Source organism: Chiloscyllium plagiosum, unplaced genomic scaffold, assembly GCF_037043375.1.
Source record: "Chiloscyllium plagiosum isolate Xiang-an unplaced genomic scaffold, Cpla_swu_hap1 HiC_scaffold_14, whole genome shotgun sequence".
Classification (NCBI taxonomy): Eukaryota; Metazoa; Chordata; class Chondrichthyes; order Orectolobiformes; family Hemiscylliidae; genus Chiloscyllium; species Chiloscyllium plagiosum.
The window spans coordinates 76,454,740-76,467,128 of NW_028270152.1; the positions used below are offsets into that span (position 1 = coordinate 76,454,740).

A 12,389-nucleotide genomic window follows, 5' to 3' on the forward strand; every position below is an offset into this window, starting at 1 on the left:
TTACCACGAAAATGCCAATCATCCACTTTCCTTTTGTGGTTCCCACATTAACTGATGTTGTTCATATTTCTTGCTCCTTAGTTGCTATGCCTCTCCTTCACATCTGGGATCATCATCCTTCTCCACTCAAATACTTCCATCTTTAGAAATTACTGCCTCATCTCCAACTCCCCTATTATTCCAAAGTTTTTGAACAACTTATTCCCTCCCAAAACCATCCCCATCTTTCCCAAGGCCGAGACATGGACTCATGCATGTCTCTTTGGTCCAACCAGACCCTTTGGTCCAACCAGTCCATGCTGAACATAATCCCAAACTAAACAAGTCCCACCTGCCTGCTCCTGGCCCATTTCCCTCCAAACTTTTCCTATTCATGTACTTATCCAAGTGTCTTTTAAACGTTGTACCCATCATTTTCTCAAGGACCCGAACCACCCTCTGTGTAAAAGATTTGCCCCTCATGTCTTTTTTAAATCTCTCTCCTCTCATTTTAAGTGATTCACTCTCGTCTTGAAATCCCCCATGCTAGGGAAAAGACAACTACCATTAACCCTGTCTCTATCCCTCACAATTTTATAAACCTGTATAAGTTCACCTCTCAGTCATCTATGCTCAAGTGAAAAAGTCTCAGCCTTTCTTTATGTCTGAATCCCTCAGTTGCCAAAGCACTCAAAAAGATGTTACCAAATCCTTGTGTAACATGATAGCTGAAGCATACAGATGGCCCTAATATGATGAAGCAAGGATTCTTTCTTCCACTGGCATTAGGACATTACAAACATGCAGGGGAATTAAGATTAAACCAATATTTACATGGAACTAATTCTATGCTTTACATCTAGTGGAGGAAATCCTTTGACTATTTAATTCATCTGCCCATGAAGTCTTCTCCTCCCTAAAATTTACCCCTTCTGCCAGCTGCCCTGCTTAGCACCCTCCCTCACTGATGCCACCTGTTTCTGGAAGTCTCATGACACACAAATGACATCCTCTGTGATTGTGACCAAGATAAGCATTCCCCTATCGTTCTTCCTGACTACACCAGAGCCCCTCGTCCACCTGGGTGGAATTGCATTCACCTTTAGCTATCTAATTGTGGCTAAAGTGTCACGTGGCTTCTCTTACTGCTCCCACCCAGTTACCTCTGGCATTTCCCCAGGATCTCAGCTTCGCACTCTCCTATTTCTCATCTTCCTAATGGCTCTCAGTGACATCCTCCAAAAGCACAGTGTCAGTGTCGACATGAACACTGATTATATTCAATTAAACCTTGCCCCTATCCCAAACTCTCCATTATCTTCAGTGGGAGCTTGGATTTTAACACTCCAAAACGGTTAGACTTAGAATCATACAGTATAGAAGAGGCCTTGTGGCCTGTCAAGTCTACACTGCCAAAAATATCCTACTACCTGCACCAGTCCCTCTTTTCTGCCAGCACCATTGCCTTGAATGTTATAACACTTCCACTGCTTATCCAGATACTTTTTAAGGTTGTGACATTTCCGGTCTCAACTACCCTCCCAGGCAGTGCATTCCAGACCTCCAACACCCTCTGGCTGAAAAGTGTTTCCTCAAACCCTCTCTGTACCGTTAATCTTTCACTTTCAAATTCTTCTCGCTTGTTATTGACCCTTCATCTAAAGTGAATAGCTGCTTTCTATTGACCTCATCCATGCATCTCATAATCTTATACAACTCTATCTGGACCACCTTTGACTTTCTCTGCTTCAAAGAAAACAACCTGAGCTTATCCAGCCTGTCATCACAGCTGAAATGCTCCATTCCAGGCCACATCGTGGTGAATCCCGTCTGCATCCTTTCCAGTGCAATCCCATCCTTCTAATAGTGTGGTGACCAGAACTGCATACTGTAATCCAGCTGTGGCCTAATCAAAGTTCTGTACAGCTCCAACATAACCTCCCAGTTCTTATAATCTACGGTACAGTTGATAAAGGCAAGTATCCATATGCTTTCTTAACTACCTTATTAATCTGTTCTGCCACCCTCAGGGTTCTGTGGCACCCCAGGATCCTTCTGTTTCCTGAACTTGCTAGTGTATTTCCATTCATTGAGGACTACCTTGTCTTGTTCCTTCTTCCAAAGTGCATAGTTCACATTTCAGAGAATTCCTTACAGTGTGGAAGCAGGCTGTTTGACCCATTGAGTCCACACCAATCCTCCAAAGATTACCCTACCCAGAACTACCCCATTGCCCTAATCCAATACCCTGTATTTCCCATGGCTAATCCACCTCGCCTGCACACTATGAGCAATTTAGCACAGCCAATCTGCCTAACTTGCACATCCTTAGACTGTGGGAGGAAACTAGAGCACCCAGTGAAAACCCATGCAGACATGGGGAAACTGTGCAAACTCCACACAATTTCCCAAGGGTGGAATCAAACCTGACGTTATGATGCAACAGTACTAGCCACTGAGCCACCATGCCACCCTGTGGCACCATTTTTCAGGGTTAAATTCCATCAGCCATTGATCTGTCCATCTGACCAATTTGTTTATATCCTTCTGTAATGTAACACCTTCCTCCTCACTGTCAACAACCTGGCCAATCGTTGTGTCATCCACAAACATATTTATCCTTCCCCCTCCATGTTCCCAACTAAACCAGTTTCAATTGCAGACTTGTATCTCTGTTAACAGCAATTATTAAATATTTTTTGGTCAGTTCAGTAATCATATTACATCTTGTATTCTGCTAATGCTGTGAGTCTTCACATACTGAGAACTGTATAAAATTAGCAAATTGAGCTAGGTTAAACAGAGATCTTCATCCAAACAGATTAAACTGTTGATTGTCTGAGAGATGCTCACATAACTTATTTCACCACCTAATGTTATTGATTTTCAGGATCTGTTGTGTGTGTTAATTGATGACGGAGGTTTCCTGATCATGTCCAACCAGCCTGAACACTGGAGCCAGGTAACATGACACTGCAGAGACAGAGACAGAAGGTCTGTAACGCACTTTTGAAAAAAGATGACAAGCAAGTGTTGGGATTTAAAAACCTGAAGAGTAATTAACAATATTTTTTTTGAGGGTATGAGTCTCAGTGGCCTAATGGATAAGGCATTGACCTCCTAAGCCAGGGATTGCAGGTTCAAGTCCCATCTTGAGTGTTTGGTTTTCGGGTCATACAGTATAAACAGTAAGGGAAAGACAAGACAGATTTTTGGCAGCACAGGGCTCGGTGGTTAGCACTGCTGACTCTCAGTGCCAGGGACCTGGGTTCGATTCCAGCCTTAGACAACTCTGTGGTGTTTGCGCATTCTCCCGATGTCTGCGTGGATTTCTGTCCAGTGCTCTGGTTTTCTCATCACTGTTTGGGGGAAGACCCGTCCCTCTTAAACAGGTCCCATCGTCTCCAGATATGGTCTGTTATTCAGAAATCTAAAGCCCTCCTCTTACATCACTCCCCCAGCCATGTACATTAAACTGCCTCATTTGACATAGGTCTTGATCATTGTCCTGATTTTCAAGGGTGTTGCCAGGACTGAAGGGTTTCAGCTATAGAAGAGTTCTGAATAGGCCGGGACTTTTTCCCTGGACCATCGGAGACTGAAGGGTGACCTTAAAGAGGTTGGTAAAATCATGAGGAGCATAGAAAGGATGAATACCAAGGTCTTTTTCCTAGGGTGGGGGAGCCCAAGACTAGAGGACATGGATTTGAGATCAGAGGGGAGAGATTTAAAAGGGTCCTGAGAGGTAATGTTTTCATGCAGAGTGTCATGCATGTGTGGAAGGAGGAAGTAGAGGAGCCAGGTACAATTACAACATTTAAAAGGCATCTGGATGGGTTTATGATTGGAAAGGGTTTAGAGAGATATGGGCCAAATCCTGGCAAATGGGTCTAGGACAGATTTGGATATCTGGTCGGCATGAATGAGTTGGACCAAAGGGTCTGTTTTTGTGCTGTTTGACTACCCAGAGTCTATTCACCATCTACAGGGCTCAAGTCATGAGTGTGATGGAATACCCTTCTCTTATCTGGAAGGCTACTACTCCATGAACTCTTTCAAAGCTTAATAACAAACAGAAAAGATTAGCCCAATTGATTGGCACTCCATCCATTATTTTAAACATGAATTCCCTCCACCACCATTACTGCAAGCTGCAGTGAGTACCACCTCCAGGATCATTACACCACCTCATCAAAGCATCATCAACAGCATGTGATAGACCCTCCAGCAACGTGAAGTAATAGATTTTTTGGCAAAAGGATAATGAAAAAAGTGTAAATATGATAAGGCAACGCTTAGAATGCAAAACAAACAAACGTAAGGTGCAGATTCATTGATCTTTAAGTCTGGGCATAACATTTTGCCTTTATCTGGTGTTTTGAATGTAGTAAGATTCCCCAGTAATTGAATAGAAGAATTGACGGTGAGGAATTTAAATGCATGTTGTTCTTTTCACAAAGCCAATGGCAAAGTGACACATTAATTAATTTGCAATCTGCAGGGTCTCTCTTCTTTACTAAAAATTGTTGCCAATTTGTGTATTAGTAATGGCTGTTGTTGTTCCATCCTGTCACTTTTTCATCATAATCCAGCCCCGAGGGTTTTTTATTCAAACAGGGAAGATTAAGACGGAATGCAAAATAGTTTTTCAAAATGTTGAATGATGATCTGATTGTACAAGATTGTAATGAGGTAATCAGTGAAAAAAAATCATTATTTTAGTTGTCAAATTGATAATGTAGGAGCCTGGACTGAAGGTTATCACTATCAGGACAAAGTGAAATCTTGGAAGAATGTTTTTAATACAGAGAATTAAAACAATGAATGCTTGAGGCAGATACTATAATACACCAAGGGGAATTGGATAGAACAAATCATAAGAAATGAAATATAAATAACTAACTCAATTTTAAGAGCTAGCTGTGGCAGAGGCAGACCAACCAAGTGGGCTTCTTCTCCAGGTTGATATAAGTACTATCATGAACTATCAACCTTGTTTCACACCCATATTTCCTCTGTTTTGGCTCCTGTCCTGAAAACACTGAGGAATATTTCAACAGGTGCCCAAGAGCCCCCTTGATAAATCTCCCGAACAAGACCATAAGATATAGAAGCAAAATTATGCCATCAGCCCATCGTGTGCACTCCACCATTCAATCATGGTGTTTCTCAACTCCACTTTTCTGCTATCTCCCGTAACTCTTCATCCCTTATCAGTCAAGAACCTATCTATGTGTCTTAAATTCACTCAACACCTTGGATTCTACTGCCTTGTGTGACAATAATTTCCACAGATTCATCACCCGCTGACTGAAGATATTCCTCCTCATCTCAGTTCTAAAGATTGTCTCTTCATTCTGAGGCTGTGCCTTCAGGTCTGAGTCTCTTATAGTGGAATCATCCTTTCCACATTCACTCTATTCAGGCCTCTCAGTATTCTGTCAGATTTCACACACCCCACCCATCCTTCTAAATTCCATCGAGTACAGTCCCAGAGTCCTCAACCATTCCTCATACGACAAGTCCTTCATCCAAGGGATCATTCTTGTAAACCTCTTTTGGACCCCCTGCAAGGCCAGTACATTCCTCCTTAAAAATGGGGCCTGTACTAAAACTCCTAAGTCCCTTTGTGCTTCAGATTTCCAAAGCCTTTCCCCATTTAGAAAATACCCTAAAACCTCTGTTCCCCACTAGCGACCTGATGAAGGAGCAGCGCTCCGAAAGCTTGTACTTCCAAATAAACCTGTTGGACTATAACCTGGTGTTTTGTGATTTTTAACTTCCTAACAAAGCACATAATGTCATAATTTCCCAATTTAAATTCTATCTGCCAGTTTAGTCTACGCAGGCCACTCTCCTGGCCTGTCCCTCCACCTATCTTTGTGTCATCTGAAAATTAGTAACAATGTCCTCAGTTCTTTCACAGATTGTTAATGTACAACATGAATTGTTGTGGTCCTAATATTGACCCCTTTGGAACTTTGGCGGTCGGCCACAGGACAGCTCATGTGCCCAGGCAGAATTCTGGCAGTTGCTGCATTGGGGAACAGAGGTTTTAGGGTATTTTCTAAATGGGGAAAGGCTTTGGAAATCTGAAGCACAAAGGGACTTAGGAGTTTTAGTACAGGCCCCATTCTTCAAGATACCATAGTGGGACTCTAGTGGGAGTGTAGGAGCAGATGGCCCAGGGACAGCGTAAGTGGAGCAGGCAGCCCAAGAATGGCGAGACCGGTCACAGGTAACCCAGGGGCAGCAAAAGCGGGAGCAGGAACAGGTTGCAAGGCGGTACGAACAGGCAGCCAGGGATGGAGGTGGGGCAGAGATCGAGCTCGAAGTAAGGGAGGTCAATCCCAGCACAGCCAGGTGCTTATGGACTGTGGTGTTGAACGGTTAACTGTGTTTCTTTGTTTTTCCACATTTTAGTTAGAAGGACTGTAAAGTTTAACTTGTGACATTTTTTCCTTACATTTCTGCTTTGTACCTAAGATGGTGCCGTAAGTGGCGACTTGTAAACTTTTCACTGTACTCATGTGAATGCATATGACAATAAACCTCATTCAATTCAATTCCACTGGTCACCAGCTGTCATTCTCAAAAGGATGCATTTACCCCCACTCTCTGACTTCTGCCAATCAACCAATCCTCTCTCCATGCCAGCACCTTGCACCCAACACTTTGGGCTCATCTTATATAGCAGCCTCCTGTGTGGTACCTTGTCAAAGGCCTTCTCAAAATCCAAATAGCCCACATCTACTGGTTCTCCTTTGTAACTTGTTTGTTACCTCAAAGAATTCTACCAGATTTGTCAGGCATGACCTTGCCTTGAAAAAGCTGTGCTGGCTCCACAGCTACCTTCTTCAGAACTCTAGGGTGTAGTCCATCTGGTCTGGGTGATTTATCCATCTTCAAACCTTTCAGCTTCCTCAGCACCTTTCCCTTAGTTATGGCCACTACACTCACTATGCCCCCTGACTACTTTAATAACCTATACAGCTTCACGTGCATCAGAACAGAACCCAATGTTTTGCTTATCAGACAACAATACACATATATACTCAACCAAAGAATTCACTGGATATTGATCAAAAGCAGGAAACACAACAAATTCTTGAACACTTGCCCACCAAACCCATGATTGCAATATTTATCACCCCCATAATAAAATTAATATTAATATATTAATTCATTATGGAGTAATAGAATATTATAGCATAGAAATCTTTTGGCCCATGATGTCAACAGAGGTCATCAAGCTCCTACCTACAAAATTCCATTTTCCAGTACTTGACCTGCATTTTCACCTTTTTGATTAGATGCCAAGAGCTCAATATTGCAGACCACAAATCCATCTGGTTCACTACTGTATTTAGGGAAGAAAATCTGCAATCTAGTCTGGCTTACATGTTGACTCCAGACCCACAATAACATGTTTGTCTCTTAATTGCCCTCTGAAACAGCTGACCAATGAGTGATGAGCAACATCTTCCCATGAAAAAATTAAAAGCAAATTAATATCACAACATTATGGGAAAGTGGAGTTGCGATAGAAGATCCGCCTTGATTTTATTAAGAGGTCATGCTGCCTACTCCTTTTCTTATGTTCGTACCAGATCTAGATCTTTTAAAACCAGACTAATGTTGTATTAAAATTATTTACTTCTAATTACTCCTTTGCCAAATGATTTCCAAATTGTAACACATTTGGTGTTATTCAACCAATGTTTTCACAGACCCTCCAGCAGCACAAACAGGAACCCGTATAAATTTAAAAGTCCTAATAACATAGCCAACCTGCTTGCAAAAATACCATCTTGGCTGTGATTTCACAATAACTAATGTGCTCAACTAAAGTAGCCACTGATGTTGGACCATGTGAAACTTATATTAAATTGATCCTCACCAAGTTACTTTTCCCATAACAAGTGCAACTTCCTTGAAGAAAGTCCCTTAGACAGTCGCTCACCAGTTAACTCAATTGATGTACCCAGGCACAAATCAGCATTGTACCTTTAAAGGCATCAAGGGTTATGCAGAGAAAGCAGAAATATGGAGATAATATATTGAATGACAGAGCACGCTCAAAAAAACCAAATGATCGACTGTTGCTCTAGTTTCTGTTTCTATAGTCAAATGAGCACTCACATGGTTGCAGAAAAGGAATGCGGGTCTGCTACATATTGTCCCTCCATCCTCAGTCCAGTTCGCCATGCTCCTCAGCACTCAATCCATAATGCTGTTTCATACCATTACTCCAGATCTCTCCTAGTTTTGGTTGGACAAATAACTATGCATCCTGATTCCTACACTTACAGCTTGATTTAATTTCATAATCTTAATACACTCAATAATCAGGCACTTCGTAGAAGTAGAAAACAGACTGGGGGAACAGTGAGAGAAATACGGACAGAGTGATCTGTTCTCTATTTGAGTCTCACCTGGCCAAGCAGCTTTCTTCTGATCCTGCAGATTCCTGATAATTGGCCACACTAAATTGTCCACACTCTTTCTATAAAAGGCCTAAAGAAGAGCAAGTACAAGTTAGAGTCTTACACATATACAGCACAGAAACAGACCCTTCAGTCCAACCTTTCCATGCCAACTAGATATCCTGAATTAATCTAGCCCCATTTGTAAGCATTTGGCCCATATCCCTTTAAACCATTCCTATTCATGTACCCATGCAGGTGCCTTTTAAATGTTGTAATTGTACCACTTCCCCAGGCAGCTCATTCCATATAAGTACCACCCTTTTTCACCACATGAAAATGTTGCTCCTTAGGTCCCTTTTAAATCTTTCTCCTCTCACCTTAAACCTAATCTCTCGAGTTTTGGATTCCGCTACCCTGGGTAAAAGACTTTGGCTATTCAGCCTATAAGACCGTAAGACCTAGGAGCAGAAACTAGGCCATTCAGCCCTTTAAGTCTGCTCTGCCATTCAATCATGACTGATAGGTTTCTCAACCCTATTCTCCAGCTTTCTCCCCATAACCCTTGATCCCCTTGATACTCAAAAACCTATCTATCTCAGTCTTAAATATACTCAATAACCTGGCCTCTGCAACCTACTGTGATAATAAATTCCATAGATTCACCACTCTCTGGCTGAAGAAGTTTCTCCTTATCTCTGTTTTAAAAGGTCTTTCCTTTACTGTAAGTCTGTGCCCTCCAGTCCTAGTCTTTCCTACAATGGAAACATCTTTCCAACATCTGCTCTGTCCAGGCCATTCAGTATTCTGAATCAGTATCTATGCCTATCATGATATTATAAATTTATAAGATCACCCCTTAGCTCCAGCCTATTTAGCCTGTTCCTATAGCTCAAACCCTGCAACCCTGGCAACACCCTTGAAAATCTTTCCTGAACCCTTTCAGTTTCACAACATCCATCCTTTGGCACTGAAACCAGAACTGAATGTTCCATAAGGGGCCAGCACAGTGCCTCAGTAGGTAGCACTGCTGCCTCATAGTGCCAGGGATCTAGGTTCACTTCTAACCTCAGGTAACCATTTGTGTGGAATTTGCACATTCTCCCCGTGTCTGCGTGGGTTTCCTCTGGATGTTCTGGTTTCTTCCCACAATCCAAAGATTTGCAGGTTAGGTAAATTGGCCACACTAAATTGCCCATAGTGTTCAGGGATGTGTATTAGTCAGGGGTAAATGTTGGGTAATAAGGTAGGGGAATGGGTGTGGGTGGGATGCTCTTCAGAGGGTCGGTGTGCCAAATGGCCTTTTTCCACACTGTAGGGATTCTATAATGATATTCTATGATGAAGTGACCTAATCAATGTCCTGTATAGCTGTAACATGAACTCCAAACTCAATGGAGATATAATTTTCAGAAGTCACATGACACCAGGTTAAATTTAACAGGTTTGTTTAAAATCACAAGCGTTCAGAGCACTGCTGCTTCATCAGATGAAGGTGAATTCACCTGACAAACGAGCAGCACTCTGAATGCTTTGGATTCCAAATAAACTTGCTGTCATGTGATTTCTGACTTTGTTCACTATAGTCCAACACTGGCACCTCCACAAATAATTGATACACAGCTGCAGGATTGGAAAGGATGCTGGAAGCTTAGCTAAATGGGAGTATGTGAGGGTTGGGGTGAAGAGAATGTTGAAGAAGCTGAGTGTAAAAAAGATGGAGTTCTGTGAAAGTTTCAGTCATTGTGAAACAGTGCCTAAAGTCATGCTTGGTGGGTGGGTGGGGGGAGGTGGTTGCTAGTCTTTGAAAGTAAACTTTCTGTTAAAACAGGCTACCAGCACCTCACATCTTTGAACCCAATCAAAGAAAACAGTCAGACCTAGGGTAGGAGCCAAGGCTAGGGTGCAGGATCTTGGCAGCTTGAAGTTGAAGAAAGCTTACAGCCACAACTCAATGTCAGACAAGTAGTCAGAGAGTCACAGTTGCTGGGTCAGAACTCTAAAGTACTACCAGCATATTTAACCCTTAATTCCAAAATTGCTTTTAAAAGAAAACTGTTGCAGAGACAAAATAACTGCTGGTATAAGTTCAGTGGCTGGCTGGCACAAGTTCTGCGAGGGAACAGTAGGATGAATACCTAAAGGTGTCAAAGAAACTTCAAACAGTTTGCAATGTTATCTGGTGTGGCTACAAAGATTTTAAGGGGCTGATGACCCTCTCAACAGCAAACCCTTTGAAGAAAACATTAAGACATAGATTATAAAACCACTCTCACCTCTTCTGTGTTAGTGAGACTAAACCTTCTTGTGTTTACCAGTCTAGTTTGAACGTAAAGGTCACAGTGAAAGAGCTGCCTTCTAGTCACCCCTATGTTGTAGGAAAAGATAATGCCCCACTCTGAGTGGTAAAAGTCAGCTAGCTAGTAGCTCGGCAAAAGACAACAGGACAATAAAATACTCTTACCCTGAGTTCAGGAATTCATTCATAGTTGAAAGGAATCCAAACAATACAATGTCAAGTAATCTGCAAAACTAAGGATTATGAAACTTTAAAACTGTTGAACTATCATTGTCAATAATCTCCACTGCAACAGGCCACTGTATTCAACTATCCACTCTTCATGAACAATTCAGAGACTGGTCTGTATATCTTTGTATAACTTTTATCTTTATGGACTCATGTCTTACTTTTAATCTATGTTTATGTGTTTGTAGTATTACTAGTTCTTCTCATGTTTAGTAATTAATAAATTCATTCCTTGATGACTCCAGGAAGTCTGGCTAAATTGGTTCTTTTCAAAAACTAAGTTCATTTGGGTCTGGAAGAAAAGTATTCAGAAGGAAGGGGATTCTTTTTAAGCCATCTTTGTTGCAGCTGGGGAACCTCACCTGGGGTCGAAGTGTAACACTATTCTCATGTCACTAACCATGCAGAAAAAGCTCCTAAATGTACTTTGTATTTGGTTCATCCTTCAGATTGGTATGTTCTTCAGTGAGGTAGACGCCAGCTTGATGAATGCACTCTACAATGCTTCATTCTACATGAGAAAGGAATCATATAACTATCAGTCAGTATGTGGACCACCATCTAACACTGACACAGGAGCTGCACCCAGGTCCATTTTTATTGTAAGTTTACTCTTGAAGTCAACAACCAAAGAGAAAAATCTTCGGGATCATTAACAATATGTTGTGTTCCTTCTCATTTTCTTTGAAATCTTTTAATTATTGTTATAAAAATATTAAATTGGGAAAAGGTCTGTGTGACTAAGCAGTTCGGGGTGGAGGTCTGTCATAATACATCTAAACAGGTTGTTTAAAAATGTCTATATGTGGGATTTTAGGGTATCAGGAGAGTAATGTGCCAACTGGGAAGAGCTTTATGTTTAATAGTCTAACATTTCCTGAGTAACTATTTTACTTAATTTTGTCAGAACCAACTAAGGTCTTCATTTTTATGGAGATTTTGAATGGGATCCTCATGTAGAGATATTGCCCAATGAAAATATCAATTTCCCAGAAAATTCTTTCAGAAGATTCTGCAAGGTCCCTATGCAGAATTCCTATCTCAGCTGGAATAACGACAGTGGAGAGTATTCTCCATTATTAATATTCTGAAGACATAATCAGTAAACACCTAATGCAAATAAAGCAAGAGCAATGAAAGATAAATGTATAGTAAATTTCCTAATGAGCAATACTCAGTGGAAAAGCAAAAAGATGAGTGAATTGAGGACAATAATTCAAACTGAAGCAATAGATGTAATAGGGATATTAGAAACAGTGTACAGGACAGGACTGACCGTTAAATATTACAGCTTATGTTGTATTTCAGAATGGTAGGCGAGAAAGAAGGGCTGATGGTGGTGATGTTTTCATCAAAATAATTATCAGGAGTAAAAATGGAAATTAATAAACAGAAACAAAAACAGAAACTGCTGGAAAAGCTCAGCAGGTTTGACAGCATCTAAACTGAGGAAGTGT

At 41.3% G+C, this 12,389-nt stretch overlaps 1 protein-coding gene across 4 annotated transcripts in view; it reads left to right on the forward strand.

The window, feature by feature from the left end:
- Positions 1-12,389, forward strand: part of cacna2d2a (calcium voltage-gated channel auxiliary subunit alpha2delta 2a) — an 824,866-nt gene that overhangs the window by 783,877 nt on the left and 28,600 nt on the right. For all 4 annotated transcript variants that reach the window (XM_043708451.2, XM_043708452.2, XM_043708454.2 and 1 more), the window contains 2 exons: positions 2,870-2,941; positions 11,382-11,534. In XM_043708451.2, the coding sequence (XP_043564386.1) occupies positions 2,870-2,941; positions 11,382-11,534 (225 nt within the window). The remainder of the gene's footprint in view (positions 1-2,869; positions 2,942-11,381; positions 11,535-12,389) is intronic.